Genomic DNA, 21992 nt, shown 5'->3' with positions numbered 1-21992 from the left:
ACCAGAGAGGGACAGAGGGACTATATGAGATGGAGCAAAGCCCATTTATTTGGTCTCCCAAAGATGTTGATGCTATGGGAGATATTACCTCACCTCCAAGATTCCTATAATAGAAGGCCCTCATTAAAAAGTGATAAATGAAATATCCTTTCTCTGTCTGAGCTATAGGTTTATCCTTAGGCTTAAGTTTAATCTGTTTTTCATGCAAATCCCTGAACTATATACAGCTTATCAATCCCCAATAGTGTAACAAAAAATTCCAAGATAAACTTCTTCTCTGTTCTGGTTTTCCCTCTAAACTCATTTGACTTTTCTCCCTAATTTCATATTCTCCCCTTCTTTCAAATTCTTAAACTTTACAACTCCTTTCCCAGTATCACCAACTGTCCTTGATGGCACAGATCTTCTAGGCAAACACAAGCAAGTTTTTCATTTGATCCAAACATCCTGACCTGATATTATTCTTTTCCTTGAAAGATTTACATCCCCCAAATTCTATATTTATATTGTAGTTATCACAGGATACTCTTGTTATCACAGTTAACACAGATACTCTTATAATTCCCTACAAACAATCCACAGAGATTTTGGAAATACAATTTTCCCTACATTTTGTCATGTTTATTTGTATTTTAATAGTGGACTCAGTATTTTACCTGATTGAATATGTATAACCTGTGTCTGATCACAGGGAGGGGATAGAAGAGAGAGAAAAATTTGGAATTTAGAGCTAAGGACTTTAAAAAAAAAAAGTGTTTAAATTATTTTAATGTGTAATTGGGGAAATATGTAATATGTATTAAAATAAAAATAAAACAAAACAGTAAACTCTTGGTAGGTGATTTAATATTTTAGCCTAATATAAAGAATTTCTAACTGTGGAAGCTCAGGTACTAGCGTTGTCTGACTTTATAAGGCTACTTCAACTATTTGTAAAGATAAACTTTCTTTTCATCCAATAAATGGTGAGGCAGCAAAGGAGAAGTATTATTAAATTACAATCTTAACAAAGGTATTAACCTCAAGTTTCTCTTCTTTGACTTTTTCCATTTAATGCTAAAAATTGAAGAGAAGCAAATGACATATACCACCTAACAAAACTCTTACATACTAGAAAACAAATACATTTCCCCAGCTTCAAAACAACATTTTGGAAAACAATTCTTATTTCTAAGACCTTGAAAATAATGTTGTCATATAGACTTCAATCTGCCCTGTCTTCATGAATTCCACTTTAAATGCAAGGTTATTGTTCCATTTAGTTCTCTTAAAAGAAAAGAGGAAAACAAAAAGGAATAAAATGAAAAGAGAAATGTGAAGAGAAAGTGAGCAGCTCCACCTAAAGGACTATAAAAAAATCTTGCTCATCATCTCCCAATATATTCTAAATCAGTGATTCTGAACTTGGGGTTCATGACGCTGAAGGGACCCCCAAAAATTCCAGGGAATACATAAACTAGAGGGAGAAGAATGACATTTTTCTTTTCACTAACTCCTGACATTTAGTGCTTCTTTTTATTGTGAATGGAGTCAATAAACATTATCCTGAGAAAGGGTTTAGACTGACTTCACTAGCCTAGGAAAAGAATACATGACATACAAATGCTCTAAGTGATCACCAAGAAAGTGGAGAAAGAGAGATGAAAAATTCAGATTGGAAGGTAATATCAAAAAAACATTTACATTTAGCCTTGAAATACATTTTGAAATAACATTTAAATATGGGAGTGTTTGATATTCTGGAAATTTATGTTAAATTATGAAGAGTAATATGGAACTATACCAAAAGGGCCATCAAACAGTTGTCTTTAATACCCTTTGATCCAGCAATACCACTACTAGGTCTATATCATAAAAAAAAATCATAAAAATGGGAAAAGATTTACATGTACAAAAAATATGTATAGCATCTCTCTTTGTGGTAGCAAAGAATTAGAAATTGTGGGCATGTCAACCAATTGGGGAATGGCTTAATAAATTGTTGTATATTGATGCAATGGAATACTAGTGTTCTATAAGAAATGATGAGCAGGAAGATTTCAGAAAAAACTTGGAAATATTTACAGGAACTGATGCTGACTGAAGTGAGCAGAACCAGGAGAATATTGTACACAGAGAAAGAACTATGGAATCTGAATGCAGATAAAGTATACTATTTTCATTTTTATTGGGAGTTCTTTGTGGCTTTTCCCTTTTCTGTTTCTTCTTTCACAACATGGTTAATGTGGAAATGTTTATATAATTGCACATGCATAGCCTATATCAGATTTTTTTTGCTGTCTTGGGGAGTGGGATAAGAGGGAGGGGGATTTGAAACTCATTTTATTAAAAAAAAATGAATATTGAAAACTATCTTTACATGTAATTGGAAAAAATAAAAACTACTTACCCTCTTCCCCCATCAAAAAAGGGCTTATATTTCTTTCTGTTTCATTGTTGTTGTTTTTTCCCATATCTAAATAGACCACCATGGTCTCTTAGCTATATTTGGCCAAAGTATACAAGTCAATCATACAACAACAGTGAAACAATAGTTAACTAAATAAATTGTCTTGAAGCAAAAAAGAGAAAGTAACTTTGCTATCTCATACCTGATTATTCACTATCCCTTTATGATAAAAAAAAAAACAAGCAAAAAAAAAAAAAACACTTTTACATAAAGTTTCCATATGTTCCAGGTGAGAAAAACATCAAAAAGGCTCTTCATATGGCATGAGAACACCTAACAGTAGGATTACTCCTGGGCATTTAATTAGAGTAAGCTCTTTTTCTCTTTTTCTAGAGAGAACTTAGGAATTGGTTATGAAATCTAATTTGAAATCAGAATTCCTTTTAAAAATTGCTATCTTTCCTAAAGGAGAAAGGGCAAACCATAGGGAAATATAGCAAGATGATTTTAGTGTGACATTTTTCTTCAGTTGAGAAGCTAATGTCACTGGAAACATGGACTAAGGCCATAAGATATCTGGAAAGAAAGTGAGCCCCAATAACAGAATGCCATAGAAATTTAGCAAGAAGGTTGAGTAAAATAAGAATCCTTTCATTCAGTGTTCTCTTTCTGAGATTTCAGAGAATTCAGAAACTTGCCAATTCACAGAAAATGGTATTATTTTTCCTTTATGACAGAAAAAAGCTCTCTTAGGAACCTGTCTTATATTCCTCTTGAAGGACAAGCTTTTGAATAATTAAAGATAACTATCATGTCCTCCTAAATCTTTCCTTCTTTTCTCCTGAGCCTGAGTCACTCCTTGATTAGAACAAGTAGTATTGAGAATCTTCTATGTAAAAGAGAAAATGGAAGTTAAGGGATCATAGGTTCCTATATTTACCCTATTTAAATCAAGCCTATGTGATATACCTAGAGACACCAAAAAGAACATGAGGTGGAGAAGAGTACAAAAAAGATAGCTCCATTCTTCCCTCAAAAAAGCAACCCGCCCCCAAAAAATCTTGGTAGTAACTTATATTTTCAAAAGTAGGATAACTTAATAATTTCCCTTCCCACCCCTAAGCTAGGACCAGGATAGACAATTCTAGAACTGGATGGGGAAAGTCAGAAAAGGGAAATATCTGAATGCAGATCAAAGTATACTATTTTCATTTTTATTGGGAGTTCTTTGTGGCTTTTCCCTTTTCTGTTTCTTCTTTCACAACATGGTTAATGGTGGAAATGTTTATATAATTGCACATGCATAACCTATGTCAGATTTTGTGCTGTCTTGGGGAGTGGGATAAGAGGGAGGGGGATTTGAAACTCATTTTATTAAAAAAAATGAATGTTGAAAACTATCTTTACATGTTATAATATGAAGAAGACTCAGGCATAATTACCATCAAGTCATGGAAGAAGTCTTGTAATGGTCATTCCCAGGACATCATTAAACCAAATCTTGCCAGGACTTCCTGATATATCTCTATTTTCTGAAACTCTAGGTGTTTTATATGAAGGGATGGGATTCTATGTGTAAGGGATTTCTAGTGTTGAGGAATTCTCTTGAGCAAAAGAAATGGGACCTCTTGAGAGAGTATATTCCATGACTTTGGATCAAATATAGGAGACCCAATTGAAAGCAAAGAAATGTGTTAACATTCTAGGAAATTGCTGGTAGCAATTTCAGTTTTTTAGGGTACATACTTCTGTAGGTTTTTTTTAGTCCAGTTTATAATACATAACTAATTAGCAGCATTCTGCAGCAATCTAGCATAGATAAGTAGTTTCTTTCATAGGAAAGTTAAGAATAGAGACAAGTGGAATTAACCAAAGGATGAATATTTGTCATGCAGCTAACAGAAAATTGTTATCAGAATAAGACATTCCCTGTTCAAAAGCATGATACAAGGGAAAGTGACCAAATACTTTTACAATTGTGAAAAAGTCCTTTTAGACAAAACTGTAATGTTTCATATCCAAGGAGAAATTATAGAAATGGTTGGGATTGTCATGGTGTTTATTTTTCCTTACTTTCCATATATTGTATCACCAGTTCTTTGGGAATATTTCTGCACCATTCGTCCATTAAAATGTTATGAAATGGGAGCAGCTAGGTAGCGTAGTGGATAGAGGACCAGCCTTCAAGTCTGGAGGACCTGAGTTCAAATCTAAACCCACACACTTAACATTTCCTAGCTGTGTGACTCTGGGCAAATTAACCCCAATTGCCTCAGGGGGGAAAAAGATGTTCTGAAATGATTCTGGTAACTGTTACTTTTCAAAAATCCTTTAGCAAGGAAACTGGACAGCCAGGAAGGTTTCAGATATGGAATATTCTAGATAAGGATAGAGGTGCCGTAAGAAAAAACACAAGGCTAGGGTATATAGACATCTCATGGATCGAGAAAACATTTTTTAGTTTATAATTTTCCACCGTTCCCCTGCGGATTGACCACAGCGAGGGAGAGAGAGTGGGTCGTGGGAGGGAGAAAGAGAGAAGGAAGAAGGAAGGAGAAGGAATGAGGGAAGAAGAGGAAGGGAGGCAGGAAGTGGGAGGGAAGCAGGAAAGGGTAGGGAGAGAAAGAGAGAGTAAGAGAGAGGGGGGGATGAAGGAAGGGAGAGAAGGAGAGAGGGGGGGAAGGAGGGAGGGAGGGGGAGAAGAAAAACAAAGGAAGAAAAGAAACAAAGAAAAAGGGAGAGATGGTGTGTGGGAATGAAGCAGAGAGAAATAAAGAAATGCAGGGAAAGGGAAGGGAGAGGAAAGAATGGGGTGAGGGAGATGGAAATGAGAGAAAGAAAATAACGCAACCAATTCTGCTCCGGTTTCCATTCTATTATCTCCTCCTGCGTCCTAAAATCACTGCATAAACTAATAAAGTAAACCTCGAGCTATAAACTGAGTTTCTGTGATAAACAAACCGGCAACACACCTCTCAGCTGCTGCCCACACCCCTTTCCACATAGGTCCGGCACTTAAAAACAAACAACTCTTTTCACCTCCATTAAGCCCCTCTCATCGCTCTCCACAGTTCTTTTATTTCTCTGTTATAAAGGGGATATCCATTTCCCTTACTAATATCTCAGAGTTGTAAAATTGACAGAAGCATTATTAAAAGTATGGCCCACTCTCTCCTAGAAGTTCTAAGTGATATGCTCCTAAAAGAGTCAGATTTGGGGGAGCATTGGGAAGAGGAAGGGCAAGAGCATCCCAATGAAATAGGTAAGAAAATTGGAGGGGGGGGATGTCTCTTGTTTCTACAGTCTTCCTATCAGAATTACAATGGAAACTTGGCTGGTTCCTATCAAGATTTTGATTTTAAAGAAGGGGGAAGGCAGAAGAATTTAATAGAATACTAATTACTATTCGTGGTAATATTTATATATTCCTTTAAGTTTTATTAAATACTTTCTTCATGTTGATCGATGATCGTAAAGAGGAAAATGAGACTCAAAGAACTTAAGGGACATGTATAGATGCTATGAAATGCTCTGCATCCTCCACTTTAGTTACAGGAAAGGTGTGTGAATTCTTGTTTCTGACATTATGGAAAGACGGTGGAGAGAAAGTGTGGCAAAATATGGCCATCATATTTCCTATAGTATTGACTACACTAAACTGTTTTCTCCCTTGCCAAAGAGTTCAAACTGTTTTCAGATTCAGTCTCCTTTTCCTCTCACCATCCATCCCTGTGATGTAGAAGGAGCAGGTAGAGCACCATAGTCCTGATGGAGAAATGAGATTAACAGAAGAGGCTAAATCATTTTTCCAATTCAATAATGATGGAAAGAAAACCAAAACCCACAGCTTTGACTTAACAGATTTAGACAAAAAGCAGAATTTGTAGGGGAAAAAAAGACATTATCAAATACTTGATTCTTATTGTGAATTTTTACTTTCTGAATTAATTTTCATTTCTTCTCACAGTTGTGGTACTTGATGAAGAAAGAAACAGTGATGTGATATCTCTGGACTCTAGTGAACAGTCAATTTGCTCATCACCAAGGCCCAGCAAAGGTTTGATTCTAAAACATTTCTTCTAGCTGTGTGACCCTGGGCAAGTCACTTAACCCAATTGTCTCAAAGAAAAAAAAATTATTTGAAGATCTTTAGTCCCAGAGACTGGGTTATGTGACCATCACCAGGCATTTAAAATCATTGTACAAATACATAAAAAAGTAAGAGTGGAATGTACAAATGCTTAATGGGTACCAGATTTCAGTATTTATTTATAATTCAATTATATATATATGTATGTATACATATATATATATATATTTCATCCTCAAAAGTATAAGCCATTTTTAATGTAGATTTCTTTGTTGACCTCAGAGAAACTTAACATTAGGAGGAACAAAATTCCATTATCTATCTTTTCTTCCAGATCTTATTGCATATGAAGTCATGGTTAACCAGAGAAATATAGAAGGTAAGTTTTCCTGAATCTTCACTACAATCGAAGGAATATCCTAAGCCTCGACTATGACAACTCACCAACCACATTCTGTGTAACATGGCAGAAATATTGCAACCCAATGCAAAGAGAGCCGTATGAGGAATAAAAAGACCTGAATTCAAATCCTGTGTAAAATGAGGGAGTTCAATTATATGAGAGTTTAAGTTACTTTCCAACTCTATGATTCTATGTTGCCATATTAGATACTATGAAGTTAAGCAAATATATATAATAGGATATATATTTTATATATAGGTGTGTGTAGGTGTGTGTGTAGATAGATGGATGGATAGATGGATGGATGGAAACAGGTATATCTCTATTCTTAGATATATCCACAGATAGGAGCAGCTAGAAAATGCAGTGAATAGAGCTCCTAAAGGCAGGAAGACTCCTCTTGACTTCAAATCCAGCTTCATTAATTTACTAACTATGAGGCCTTGTACAACCCTATTTACCTCAATTCCTCATCTATAAAATTAGCTGGATAAAGAAATGACAAACCACTCCAGTATCTTTGCCAAGAAAACCCCAAATGGGGTCACAAAGAGTTGGACATAGTAGAAATGGCTGATCATCAAAAACAAATATGTTGTATATTTTATTCAATTATAATTCATGTTATCTCTCTCCCTCAAACCCTGTATAACCATTGAGAAGACAAAAATTTCAATACTCATTATGCATATGAAATGTAAAACATATTACTTCATTAGCCATGGTTTTTTTTTTTTGTTTTGTTTTGTTTTTTTTTGTTTGTTTTGTTTTGTTTTTGTTTTCCTGAAGCTGGGATTAAGTGACTTGCCCAGGGTTACACAGCTAGGAAGTGTTAAATGTCTGAGATGAGATTTGAACTCTGGTCCTCTTGAATTCAAGGCTGGTGCTCTATCTACTGCGCCATCTAGCTGCCCCCTAGCCATGTTTTTTAAAGCAAGGAAAATAAAATTTTGAAAATTGTTTCAATTTGCCCTCTGAGACCATCACTTCTCTATTGGAAAGCAGATAGTATTTTACATCATGAGTCCTTTGGAATCATAGTGGCTCAATGTATTGATCAGATAAGTCTTTAAAAATTGCTTAACTTTACAGTCTTGCTCTTATAGTGTAGATTGTTCTGGTGCTGACTTTGAATCAGTTAACACAGGATTTCTCAGGATTTTCAAGATGTATAATTTAACATTATATTTTGATTATCTGAGGAAAAGTAATGATTTTAATAAAAACAATAACAAAGAGAAAAAGAACAATTTGCTGTAGCCCTTTGCAAAAAGCAGATGTTCTACATAAGATAAAAACAGATAGTCATAAATCTTTAGAACACAAAGGAAATTCAGAGGTCAACTCCCTCATTTTATAGAGAAGGAAACTGAGGAAAAGAGAGAAAAAAAACAGAAGTCTAACACTGCTCTCAGTGGCAGAGCAAGGACGGTATCTATGTTTCTAGATCTCTAATCAATTATTCTTTCACTATATCACACAACTATTCTTTGGATTTCAAGATCAGTAGGTAATTAAATAAGGCTATTTACTGAATATGCAAATATAAAAATCATTGCAGAACATTACTTCCAGGTTTTTAACCTCTAAAAAGTGTATGGTGCAGTGGTGCAGTGGACAGAGCACCAGCCCTGAAGTTAGAAGGATCTGAGTTGAATCCAACCTCAGAAACTTGAGACTTAGTTATGTAACCCTGGGCAAGTTACTTAACTCAGATTATTTAGCAAATAAATAAATAAATATATACTTTGATGATACAGAAATGAATTATATATTCAATAAGGATAGCAGAATATTGTCATGTATTTTAAACACATCAAATGTCTATTTTAGATGTTTGCATATGCTGTGGCGATCTCCAGATTCATACACAACATCCCTTATTTTATGGAGGGATGTGTATTCCATGTAAGGTAAGCAGACATAGCTCTTAAAAGGGAAAGTACAATTTTAGTAGAGTCTGCATGGATTACATTTTCAAGAAGCAAACATATTTTCATAACTGACTGAGTTACTATTTCCCAAGGACAACTTCTTGGAGTCATTCTTCTTATATGACGAAGATGGGTATCAGTCTTTTTGTACAATCTGCTGCTCAGGAAAGATACTGCTTACATGTGAAAACTCCAATTGTAACAGGTAAGAAAGTGCAAATACCATGGAAACAGTCTTTGAAAACATGACCCAACTTCATTCTTATAAAACTTGAAATGGACCTAGGCTAAGAAGTACCTGCTGGTGTGAGGAAATTGCCCATTTTACCTAGAAGCTCAGACTGGATAGAATTCTTTCTTCTCTCCTTGCTCCTTTCCTTCAAAACTCACAATTATAATCTAAAATATTAGAAAGTTTCCATATAAATATTTGTATATTCTTATATTTTGGCTTTTAAAAATCTATATTGTGGCTGCCTTGTTTAGTGGAAAGAGTGTTGAATATGGAGTTAAATGCTCTCTTTGAATCTCAGCTTTTCTACTTTGTGAACTTGGACAAATCATATAGTCTGTTTCTTAGCTGTGAAATAAGGGTGAACTCAGTAATAATTATTGTTCTTAGATGACCTCTATGATCCCTTCCATATCTAAATGTTTGGTGCTAAGAGTGATGAAGAAAAGCAAAAGGAGTATCCTAGCCAACTTAGGAGCTTCAAGGCAATTTGCAAAATAGAATATACTATAAGTGTCACAACAGAAAGTCGCCCCACCTCCATTTTCCTCCCTTAATTATGTCAAGTATCATTACCAGATTAATCTTCCTGAAATCATATCATATCTCTACTCAAAAGTTCTCAAAAGCTCCCCATTGCCTGCAGAATAAAATTCAGTCTTCTTAACCTAGCAATCAGTATTCTCCACAATCTAACCCCTTTATACCTTTCAGGACTTATTTCCCATTACCCCTACATCATCCCCATTTCTCTCTATATTACCCTGTACTTAGTTTTATTCGGTTCTAGGAAAATTAATTCACTTATTGTGTCTAGAATTTACTTACACTTGACAATATCCATGCTTCTTTTTTTCCCTTTAGACTGCAGATTCTACTCGCACCAGAATACCCAAAACACATAGGATGTCCCAAAAGTCTTAGTGCAACTTTCTATTAGCAGAAGCTTAAAATTGTACTAAGATTTGGGGAAAAGAGAGGGAAGATGACTTACAATATTTATCCAAAGCCAACAGCTGCTTCAAGTCTCTCAGCTTCTTCTTACTTTTTAAAGTCTTCCTTGACTACTCTAGGCAGAAGCATTCTCTTCCTTCTCTTAATTCTCATAACAAGAATCAGTACATTTTATGTGGCTGCTAATCACACTGGCTCATGATGAGTATTCCACTGTACAAATGTTATTTAACTGTTCTAGAATTAGTTTATTTCTCCAGATAGTTTACAATAGGTACAAAAATAAGAAAATAGCACCTAATTCACTGCTGAATAAATAGAAAGCACTTAATCAATATTTATTGGTTTTATTTGAAATATAAGATATAATCTTTCATCCCATTCTTTGGCCTCAATGTTAAAAGTAACAGATATAAGAACTCTTGAAACCTATGGAAAAACTCATTTATATCTTCTGTATCTTTAAGATCCATTTTGAATATTAACTGTGATATTTTTATACACTTTTAAAGCCTTAACAATATCATTGTTTGATCAGCATTATTTGTTGCCTTTTGGTTCTATGTATTTTTCACTGGGTTCTTTGAATTTTTTCTAACTTTTTGATGGTGTATGATGCTCAGTATTGTAGTCTTTTTGTCAACATGTTAATACCCTGATGCTCTGACACTCCTTTTAACATCACCTTTTCTTTTGTCTATGGAACTTATAGGCCACTGAATTTAGATTTAGCTCCCTTATTAAGAAAGAAAACTGGTTTCAGATGTTTGATTCTTTTGTCCACTTTTAGGACTTGGCATTGCAGAGACAAAGAGGTGGGGCCTCAAAAATTGCATTATGTTAAAAAGAGCAAAATGTGTGTGAGGGAAAACTAATGAAAACAAATTTAAAGCCTTATGTTCTTTGAATATTTCTTGTGAAAAAATTAAATTATACTATGACTGGAGAAAAAAAAAGAATTATCAGTTAGAGCTGCCCAATTAAAGAATTCAGATTGGGAACAATTCCTTATTGTGATGATAGAAAGCAAAAGGATATTAAAGTCTCTCCTTACAACTTTACAGATGATTCTATGCTAAGAAGCCCTTTCAAAAAAAATTGGAACTCAAAATTTTAAAAAATGAATGTTAAAACTGATTTTACATCAGGGGAAAACTAAATGTTAAATTAAAGTTAAAAAAATTTAATTTTTAAACAGAGGAAACTCTCTTTCCTGTTCCCCAATAAGAAGAGATTTCATGTACCTGAATTGCTGACAAAATTGGTGATGGAAAAAAAAGAAACTTTTCTCACCTTTGTCATTCCCTACATCACACCAGCCTGTCATAATTTTTGTTATTGTTGTTGTTTTAATGGAGACTCAAAATTTCATCAATGTAGATCTCAGGGTGAAAATTCTCTCTATTGATATAGATCACTAATATCTCTCACTTAAAGAATTACTCTGGTTGCTAAGAGCTTGTGACATGCCTAGGGTCAGTCAATATGTGTCAGAGATCAAGCCTTGATGTTAAGACCAAGCCTCTGTCCACTTATACCATGTTGCCTTTCCTGTGTACTAAACAGAGACTTTAAAGATGAGCAGTTTGGTCATGGCATGGTAAGCACTGAGAATCTAAATTTATTCTCTGGATCCACTTTTCATATCCTTAGAGGCTATTCTTATTTGAAAGGTTCCCTGACCTATTTTTTTTCTTATTGTGCATACTTTCTCCTCTGAATTTTACCATTTGCTAGTTAAAAATTCTCTGCTCGGACTCTGAACTCTTTGGCAGACAGGTGATTGAGAATTCTAATTTAAAAATTACATGTGTAGCTTCTAGCAAAACAATTCCCTTTTAGTTCTATGCCCTGACATTACCAACAGGTTATTTAGGTTTCCCTTCTTTGCTTTCCATAGCTTCACATTTCCTTCTAATGCTCCCAAATTCAGGCATTAGTTAAAAAGCAAGAAGTTCAAAATTTATTTTTAATGAAATCTTCATGTGACTTTTATCATGCAGAGAAAAGCAAGTCAATTAAACAGGGAGACATTTGTGAGTCATCAATGAAAGAACTCTAATAAATATGCTTTGTTGTGGTGGTGGTGGTTTTGTTGGTTGCAGATGCTACTGTTTTGAATGTGTTGATGCCCTTGTAAATCCTGGAAGCTCAGCAAAATTTCAAGCAATGAGTAACTGGATATGCTTCTTGTGTCTACCCTTGACATCTGAAAATGGATTACTGAGAAAGAAGAGGAAATGGCGGGAGAATCTAAAGGATTTCTATAATCAAGAGTCTGTAAGGAACATTACAACTTTAAAAATTAATAAACTAGAAGAGATTTTTGTTAAGATTAATAGACCTGAAGTGTAACTTACCTACTTCTTCCTGTTATCTATATGTATTATATTTATATTATATTCTATTTTTATATGATATATTTTTTAGTCTTTTAAACACATTTTCCATTTCTTTTCCCTTCCCGCTTTTCTACTCCTTATTAGTTAAGTTCAATTTTATGACAGTATATTTTAAAAATATGTAAAAGGAAATTTTAATAGTAACATTTCTACTTTTTTTTTTTTTTTTTTTTTTACAATCTTAAAGACTTCTCATAAGTGAGAAAAGGTACTTGAAACAGCAGAAATTTATCTCCAGTTGTTCTTAAATTCCAGCAGGTGGAAGCAAAGACTAGTTCACTAGGCTTCTAAAAGACATCATTGTCATTGCGGTTTACCTCATTTGTAAAGCAAAATCCAAGCATGTTCTCAGAAAACAGACTTTTCCAAGAACTAGGATGAAAGCCCTTAATATGTCTTTAAATTTAGTCTTACATTGACTCAGAGAAAGAAAATAAGTGACAAATAGGAGAAAGTTAAATTTTTTGTGGGTGATTAACAGGTACAAAAGTTTTAAGAAATTTTGTTTGATTCTAATTTATTACATTGTTTCCATTCAATAAGACTTTTAATTAAATACAATATCATGCAGAATAGCTGCTTCAAATTCTTTAATTAAAAATTAGCTTCATAAGAAGAATGAATGAGGAGCATGTTTATAGACAGTATTTCCTCTGAAAAATATCTAGGGCTTTCAGTAGAGTATATAATCAGTATGAATCAAGAGTGTTAATTTGCCTTCTTTCATTTGTTTGTTTACTTATTTATGCCCCAAGCTATGAATTCACTGAGGTAGGGAACTTCAGAGATGGGCAGCTTGGTGATGCAATGGATGGAGCACCAAGCCTGGGGTCAGGGGGACCTGAGTTCAAATACAGCCTCATATACTTACTAGCTGTGTGACCATTGGAAAGTTACTTAACTCCATTTGCCTCAGTTTCCTCATCTATAAAATGGTTGAAGAAGAAAATGGAAAACCACTCTAATATCTCTGCCAAGAAAACCCTAAATGAAATCAAAAAGAATTGAACGCTGCTGAACAATAACAACTTTGGGGAATGACCATTCTTTATCCGTTAAAGATCAGCATCTTGTAATGTTTCAAAGTTACCTGTAGCCTAGGCTTTCAGAATTCCAAGGTCAACCCTCTTTCCCTTTCATTGTGCTTCTCCTCAATAATGAGATGCAGCAGCCAAAAAAGTTAGTATAATCATAGACTATTTTAAAAATTCAGTAGCCAGGACTGGAGAGGTTATAATACTGATATGCTTTGGTCAAATCTGACCACATCTGGTCTATTTTATTAAATTCCAGGTTCTTCATAGTCAAAAAGATACCAATAAACTGGGGAACATCCAGGGAATGAAAACCAGGATGGTGAAGAGTCTTAAGATAATGCTCTATGAAGACTGGTTATACTATCCAGTTGCTTCAATTCTATTCCACTTTTCTCAGAGATGAAAATTAAGAGCAATCTAAGGAAGTTTTCTGCTGCTTCAAACTTAAATCTAACACTTTGAAACTTCCAAACAATTAGAGCTGTGCAAAAGGAAAATGTTATTAAAATTTTTATTTGTAAGGGATGTATTGGGTTAAATGTAGAGGTAGAATAGTAGGAACCAATCAAACTAAGAAAAGGTAAGGCAAAGGATTAATTCTGGAATTTCAGTGATATAGGTAACTCTCTGAAAAGGATATTGCCTTTGCCAAAACAGGTCAGCACAACTTATAATTTTAAAAAGTAGTGCAGAAAATTATTTTATTATTAATGCTCCACAAAATCCTATGGTCCAATGAAAAGGACCTGTGAAAGTTTGGTAGGTCAATGATTCAGTGCTTTGAAGTTTGATGTAACTCTTATTCTGAACTCTATTTCCCCTTCTGGATGCCAGTTTATTGTTTTTCAATATCTGCCAATTCAGGGCTGAATTGGCCTCTTATGTGTTCCCAGCATTCATGTTCCTGTCATGTACATAACTATAGCACTACAAAGCTCAGCTTCTCTTACTTACTATTGGTTCTGTTGATGAAGCAGCTAGCTTCCAGTTCCCATTCCAAGCCTGGTTTTGCTTTCCCAAGAATGTCTCTGAGTATTCAATGGACTTGATCTGACAGTTGGCAAGAGCTGGATGATTTGAGAAGTCTGTTCTGGTTTCTATGACCCATATCTGAGAAAAGCTAAAGAAAATGCTGAATAATCCTGGCCTACAAAGAATCCCCACCCTTTCTCTCTGTCCTTTATTGTCTATTTTCTTTATCAACAATATTAACTCTAAGTGAACGACAAACTATCTTTAGTGTGCACATGCATGATTTTCCTTCCTTGTATCAGTCTAGTCCATGCTCTCCATGGATTCTGTTCTTTTGATTACTACTCTATGGAAAAAGCTCTTTATCATTGTGCAGTGAGACACCTCTCTCCTTCATATTGAAGATCAAGGGATTTCATATCATTGCCATGTTTACTCTCAGAGCCACATAACTTGCTATTCAGAAACTGCAAACATTTGTGACTATCATGTTGCAACTTTTTTTTTTGGGGGGGGGGGAGGTCAATTAGAGTTAAATGACTTGCCCAAGATCATGCAGCTAATAAGTGTCTGAGGTTATATTCCCGATTCCAGGGCCAGTGTTCTATCCACTATGCCATCTAGCCACCCCTGCATCTTCAAATAAGAAATTAAGCCTCAATTCTCTGCAGCTCTCCTCCTCCTCCTCCTCCTCCTCTTCTTCTTGTTATTGTTCCTCCTCCTCCTCCTCCTCTTCCTCTTCCTCTTCCTCCTCCTCCTCCTTCTCCTCCTCCTCTTCCTTCTCCTCCTCCTCCTCCTCTTCCTCTCCTTCTTCTTCTTCATTGCCAAGGTATACCTTAGCCAAAACTACAGAGCTTTTTTTTTTTTTGGATGATCAGGAACAATACCCTGGCTCTTCCTATTGAGTACATTGTAAATCTGGGATTGGCTAACAGCCAGCCCCCAAGACTAGACCCTGTCATTGCTAATATTTGTCCATTGACCTCTAAGGGAAGATGTCCTTATCCTGAATAGGTTTCTTATTGTCCATTCTGCTTTCTCAAGAAAGATGTTAATCTTATTTACCAGCTTCTTTTCAGTAATGAAGGAAAGCAAGGTGATAGTGGAAATAAGAGATAGAAAATAATTTTAACTGATTTTTTTTAAAAGGAAGAGAACAGTGTCTACTAACTAAAGGCTAATTGGCTTGATTTATATATTTGGGAGAAATTCTAGAATGGATCATTAATGAAATAGCCAATTTTTTTTAAAGGGAAATGGTGATTACAAAGATCCAACTTGTTTTCATCAAGAACATATCATGCCTAACTAACTTCATTTCCCCTTTTCACAGGATTACTAAGCTAGTAGAGTAGGAGAAAGTTGTGGATATTGTTTGCCTGGATTTTTAAAAAGATGGTGATAAATTATCTTATACAGCTTTTGTGGAAAAGATAGAACAGGATGGATTTAGATTTAGATCTGGTTGGATAGCAAGACTCAGAGTATTCCAATGTCAGTGTGGTAATGTGTTTTCTAGTAAAATGTTTCAAGGATATGTGATTTGCCCCTTAATGTTTAACATTTTTTGCCAACAACTTGGATAAAGGTAGAGATGGCATTCTCATCAAATCTATAAATGTTGCAGGCCTGGGAAGGATAACTGATGACACAGATGAGAGACTTAGGATCCAAAAGGATATTGACAAGTATTGGGTTGAATTTATTATCATGAAATTCAATAGAGATAAAAATATATAGTCTTAAGCTTGGGTATAAAAATAAACTTAAGTATATATGTATTATTATTATTATTATTATTATTATTATTATTATTATTATTATTATTATGTTAAGGAGATGGATAGATAGCAGTTATTGTAAAATTTTTCTGGGAATTTTAGTATCCCACAAGTGCAATATGAGTCAGCATACTGATATGACTAGCAAATACACAATCTTAGGCTACATTGAGAGGGGCATATTTTACAAGATTTGAAAGGAAGTAATCTGCCCCTTTCAGGTCTTATTTGAGGTATTGTGTTCAGTTCTGGACATCACAGCTTCAGAATGACATTGGGGACAGTTAGGTGACCCAGTTGATAGAGCACCAGATCTGGAGTCGGGGGAACTGGAGTTCAAGTTTGGCCTTAGACAACTGACCAGCTTTGTGACTCTAGGAAAGTAACAACCCCAATTGCTGCAAAACAACAAAAAGATATTGATAAATTTTATGGTATTCAGAGTAAGGCAACCTGAAAGGTATAATAATAACAACAGTAATAACAACAGATTGGCATTTATATAAGTGTTTTATAAATATCATACCATTTTATTTTCATAATAATCTTAAAGATAGGTGCTATTATTATTCCAATTTTACAGATGGGGCAAATGAAATAAGTGATTCGTATGGGGTTACATAGCTTGTAAGTATCTCATTTGAGGTTTGAACTCAGATTTCTCTGACTCCTGATTTAGCATCCAAGCTACGGCACCCTTTAGCCACCTCTGCAGGAAGATTTAATGCTGAGATGGGGATAAGGAAGTACAAAATGTGAGGTGTAGAAGTAAATTTATACATTTTGCTGTTAAAACAAAAATCATTAATACAAATTTTTAAAACCCCTCTGATAGTGCAAAATATAGGTTTAAAGAATACCCTTCTATAAAATTTCTCTATATGTTGAGAACACACAAAATTCATTGAGAACCACAACAGAAAAGATAACACAGCCAAAGAGGAAAAATAGTATGTTGGACTTGTAGTTAGTAAAATTTGAATTCAAATCCTGCCTCAATTACTAGCTATATGACCTCAAGCAGGGCACTTTAAAATGAGAGCTTTAATCTTGATGACTTATAAGATTCCTTCCAACTTTAAATCTATATCCCTATGAAATCTGTTCAATGATACAATGATTATTAATATCAATAGTACTGAACAGCATTGAGCCCAAATAGAAGAATTCCCTAAAGACCATGAATTTCTCTAGGTGTTCCTCTTTACAGATTACATTGGTTTGACTCTTTCTATCAATGGAATGAGACAGAACTGCCTAAATGAGATCCATTAGTCATTCAAAAGAATTTGGTCTGACAATTCACACAGAAAATGTGAATTGATGTGGTTTCACCTCACTCCTTGCAAGTTGGCAGATGATCAAAAATATGAAACAGTCATTAGTGAGGAGGTGTGGGAAGACAGACTCACTGATGCTCTACTGGTGAAGCTGCATTATAACCAATACTAAATTTCTATAACCAAAACAAATACTAAATTTCAAGTGAAAGAATTATGCAATAAAAACATGACTAAACTGCCTATACTTTTTGACCTAGCAATTTTATTATTGGGTATATAACCCAATGAAGTAAAGGTCTAGTATGTACTCCGATATTCATAGCCACATGTTTTGTTGAAGCAAAGAACTAAAATCAAATTGGTTACCTATTGACTAGGGAATGACTTTTTCTTAAAATAGCGTATGAACATAATAAAACAAACATAAATATAATAAAATATTATTTTGCAGTAAGAAATGACAAATTATAGAAATCCAAAAAAAAAAAGAGATTTATATGATCAAAGATGAGCAAAATATACAGAACCAAGAAAACAACATATATAGTGACTACAACAAAGTAATTTAAAAAAAATTCATTATATTCTGAGTAATGGTAAAACTAATGAAGATCCTAGAAAAAAGAATAAAAACCCTCTATCTTCTTTCATGGTAGAACTATTAGAAAAGAATATGGCATGTATTATGAAGAAAGATTTCTGTGTCAAATGTTTTTGCTTAATTGTATTTCTTTTTCACAAAAGAAGGTTAAATATGGTGATGGACTGAGAAATTACTATGATATATAAAGACAAAAAGCATGAATAAAATATTCTTCAATAAAAAAAATCAACTGATAAGGAACATTTATAGTTCAGACTATTCTGTTAGATGCACTGATCTATCAGATCATATTTTCGGGACAAATTAGATGTAAAATGAACTGGCCCCAAATTGAATAGGAATAGATAGATCTGTCTTACAGCTGGGAAAGTCTATGGCACTTTCAGTGCTATTGCCCCTCCAAGATTCTCACTAAAATAAATTCCTAACTTTTAAACAACAATATTCTTCTGCTGATACTCTGTGGCTAAGAATCATGGAATACATAATCTCTAAAAACATCTGAAATGCAATTTATCTGAAGAATAGTAGGAAGATATATGCTAAATGTAAATATGCTAAAACCTTATACTCATGATGAATTGTGTGCATGTGACACTAAAAAGCATTATATGAGTATGCGATTAAGAGGGCTGGTCAGTTATGTAGTGACAGGGAAGGATAATAGAAAAATAGTTCATGTTTTGTACTAGTATTTATATCATGTTAAGAGATTTAGAGGAAGATTTTATCCATTTTTTGAGGGAGGATGTGGATACATTGCTGCACAGGATAAGAAGACTTGGAGGAGTTGGGAGTTGACCCATTGTAGATAAGGAAACTGAGGAAGATAGAGGCTTTTATTTATTTATTTTTTATTTTTTTATTTTCCAGGATTTGTAAAGTTAGGAAGTCTGAGAGCTTCAACTTTTAAATTTGAACTCAGGGCTTTCTGATTCTATTCAGTGTCATTTAGCTATCTGTCAGGGCTACAGTGAAATTGTTGCAATCAGTATCATCCTGCTTCACACATTCAACTGTTATATGTATGCTCAATCAGGGCCAAACCAGAATTTAATATAATGTATTTAGAAATTGGCCAAAGGAACTCACTGACTACACATCTGTCACATCTGGTTTCAATTAACATAGGAATGTACAAACAACTGTGACAAGGAATTATGTGAACTGCTTTTAGATCCTCCCTTAGTCGTCTCTGAAAGTTGTGGAACTTGCTTGCATGTCTCAGAGAAAAGGGTCTGAACTCTTCACACATACTGAAAGTAGAACAGCCGGTATCTGGACTGTGTATTGTGTTACTAGTTCCCAGAATTACATGTTTCAGATTTCTTAAAGTTGTTGGATTTGTTTCTTAGCATAAATAATACATATCTCACAAATAGGAGCTAGGTGGCACAGTGGATAGAACTCCTGATCTGGAGTCAGGAAAATCTGAGTTTAAATCTAGCCCCAGAGGATTAATAGCCATGTGACTCTGAGCAACTCATTTAATGTTTGCTTCAGTTTCCTCATCTATAAAGTGACTTAGAGGAGGAAATGGCAAAGCATTCCAGTATCAATGCCAAGAAAACTCCAAATGGGGTCATGAAGAGTTAGACAGAACAACATAAGAATTTGGAAATTACAAACTGGAGTTTCCTTCTGGAGGCATTGCTATTCTTTTTCTTTCAGCCATTAAAGCTGCCACTCTGCCCTTCAACTATAATTTTTGGAAACCGTAATCATAGCTATTCCTATGTTAGAGAGAAAGCAAAGTGGGAGAGTGGATAAAATGATAGCCTAGGATTCATGAAGACCTGAATTCAAATTCAAGTGTCTGAATTCAAACACTTATTTGCTGTGTGACCCAAGGCAGATCACTTTTCTCTTCTTTCTCTGCTTCAGTTTTTTTAAATGTAAAATGGAGATAACAATATTTCCCAGAGTTGTCATGAGCAACAAATTAGATCATATTTGTAAAATACTTAGTCTATCATAGGCACTTCATAAATCCTTGTTTCTCCTCTTTCCTCTACCCTTAATCCCTTCCCTATCCTCTGCCTATTGTTAGAAATACCTATAACATATCCAACTCTGTCATTTTCTAGAAGAAGGAACTGAAGTCCAGTGAGGTAATCATCACAGAGATAGTAAGAGCTTTGGAGGTGGGATTTAAATGGATTCTAGGTCTTCCAGTTCTTGGCTCAACATTCTTTCTAATATTGCTCTGGGAGAAAGTGAAAAACCCAAAGAGCATTTATTAAGTACGTACTATGTATCAGGTCTGGAGGTAAGTTCTGGGGAATAAAAGACTATGGTAAAACAGTCTCCACTCTCAAGAAGCTTATATTAAATCAAGAGAGACCACAGAGTATATAAGTGTTTGCAAAATATATGCAAAATAAATAAGCCAGTTTTTTTTTTTTTTTTTTGAAGAAGGGCACCAGCAGCTAGGAATCTGCCAGACAGAGAAAGCATTACCAGTCAGTTGACTATGAATTCATTGCACTTTCTACTACCCCATGAAATGTTTTCCTCACAAATGTGTAAGGGAGACAATGATTGTATATTTATCATAGTTTTACAGTTTAGGAAATTGAAGCTTAGATAAGTTAAATGACACAAAACTAGTACATCTTAGAGTCAGTATTCAAATTCTGGGTCCTCTGATTCCAAGTTCAGTAATCTTTCCATTATACTTCAATATGCCAAATATATCCTCACATTCTTTAGAAAATTGTGTTATTTTTGATTCTATGTAAAACTATAGGTGAAGATTATTCAAGACCCCATTTGAAGTTTTCTTGTCAAAAGATACTGGATTATTTTACAATTTCCTTCTCCAGTTCATGATATAAATGAGGAAACTGAGGCAAACAGGGTTAAATGACTTGAGCAGTGAGTCTCTGAGACTGGATCTGAACTCAGGAAGTTAAGTCTTTCTCACTCTATGATTGACTCTCCATTAACTGCATTCCCTAGCTGCCTCAATTTCATGGAAGGAATTGCATGTGATCAAATAGATTGTAAATTTTTTTGATTATTAATTTAATGATTTCTCTACTTGTACTAATGATTTCTCTTCATTTTCAAAGAGGACAAATGACAAATGTTTGTTTCTATATTAATACAGCAGAGACCTCTGGAAATGTATGAAACTGTGCCTGCATGGAAACGAAAACCAATCCAAGTTCTATCTCTTTTTGGTGATATTAAGGAAGGTAAATGTATTTTTAGTTCAAAGTTCAGTCAGCTGGATTAAGATTCAGTCCAAAGTTGTTATCTGTTTTTAAAATAAAAATAAATTTCAATACACATATTCAATAAACATATCATAAGTAGTGCCTATCTCAAAGGAACCATAGGAGATACCAATAAAAGAAAATTTTGTGTCAGCCCTCCAACATACCTCATTCCTATTTTTGCAGGATATGAGCTGAAACCTCAGAATTATTTTAATTGATATTTCTCTTATTTTCAGTTACTTGGGATATGTTTTTAAAATGACTATACTTTTACATTATTTTTAAAATGTAAACTTAATATGTTAAAAGTTTTTAAAGTATTTCTTGGGCCTATATATTTGTCAAGACTGTCTAGACACAAACATTAAAACTATCAATTAGAGAAAGGAGAGATTATAATTTAGATTGATCAAGAGAACACCAACCACAACAAAATAGAACATCTTGATGGATTGAAATCTAAGTAGTATGTTTGTTACTAGAAATAAGTCATTAGCTTTCTTTTTTATTGCCTTATAGAATCAAAGGATATATTAATACATAATACATTCCTTCTTTCTTTCCTCCGTATAGAGCTTGTCAAGTTTGGATTTTTGGGAAACAGTCCTGGTAATGGAAGACTGAAACATCTGAATGATGTCTCAAATGTAGTCAGGAAAGATGTAAGTAAAATAAAGCGGCATATGT

General features: G+C 34.2%; 1 protein-coding gene across 1 annotated transcript in view; it reads left to right on the top strand.

Annotated features, from left to right (window-relative positions):
• Positions 1 to 5548: 5548 nt before the first annotated feature.
• The window catches only part of DNMT3L (DNA methyltransferase 3 like), a 39622-nt gene continuing 23178 nt past the window's right edge, over positions 5549 to 21992 (top strand). Inside the window, exons 1-8 of the mRNA XM_074297407.1 lie at positions 5549 to 5651; positions 6357 to 6446; positions 6814 to 6858; positions 8716 to 8795; positions 8909 to 9021; positions 12108 to 12282; positions 21194 to 21281; positions 21879 to 21967. Coding sequence (XP_074153508.1) covers positions 5549 to 5651; positions 6357 to 6446; positions 6814 to 6858; positions 8716 to 8795; positions 8909 to 9021; positions 12108 to 12282; positions 21194 to 21281; positions 21879 to 21967 — 783 coding nt within the window. The remainder of the gene's footprint in view (positions 5652 to 6356; positions 6447 to 6813; positions 6859 to 8715; positions 8796 to 8908; positions 9022 to 12107; positions 12283 to 21193; positions 21282 to 21878; positions 21968 to 21992) is intronic.

The sequence above is a fragment of the Sminthopsis crassicaudata genome, chromosome 3 (genome assembly GCF_048593235.1).
Source record: "Sminthopsis crassicaudata isolate SCR6 chromosome 3, ASM4859323v1, whole genome shotgun sequence".
In the NCBI taxonomy this organism is placed as follows: Eukaryota; Metazoa; Chordata; class Mammalia; order Dasyuromorphia; family Dasyuridae; genus Sminthopsis; species Sminthopsis crassicaudata.
This window is presented reverse-complemented; position numbering and strand designations above follow the sequence as displayed.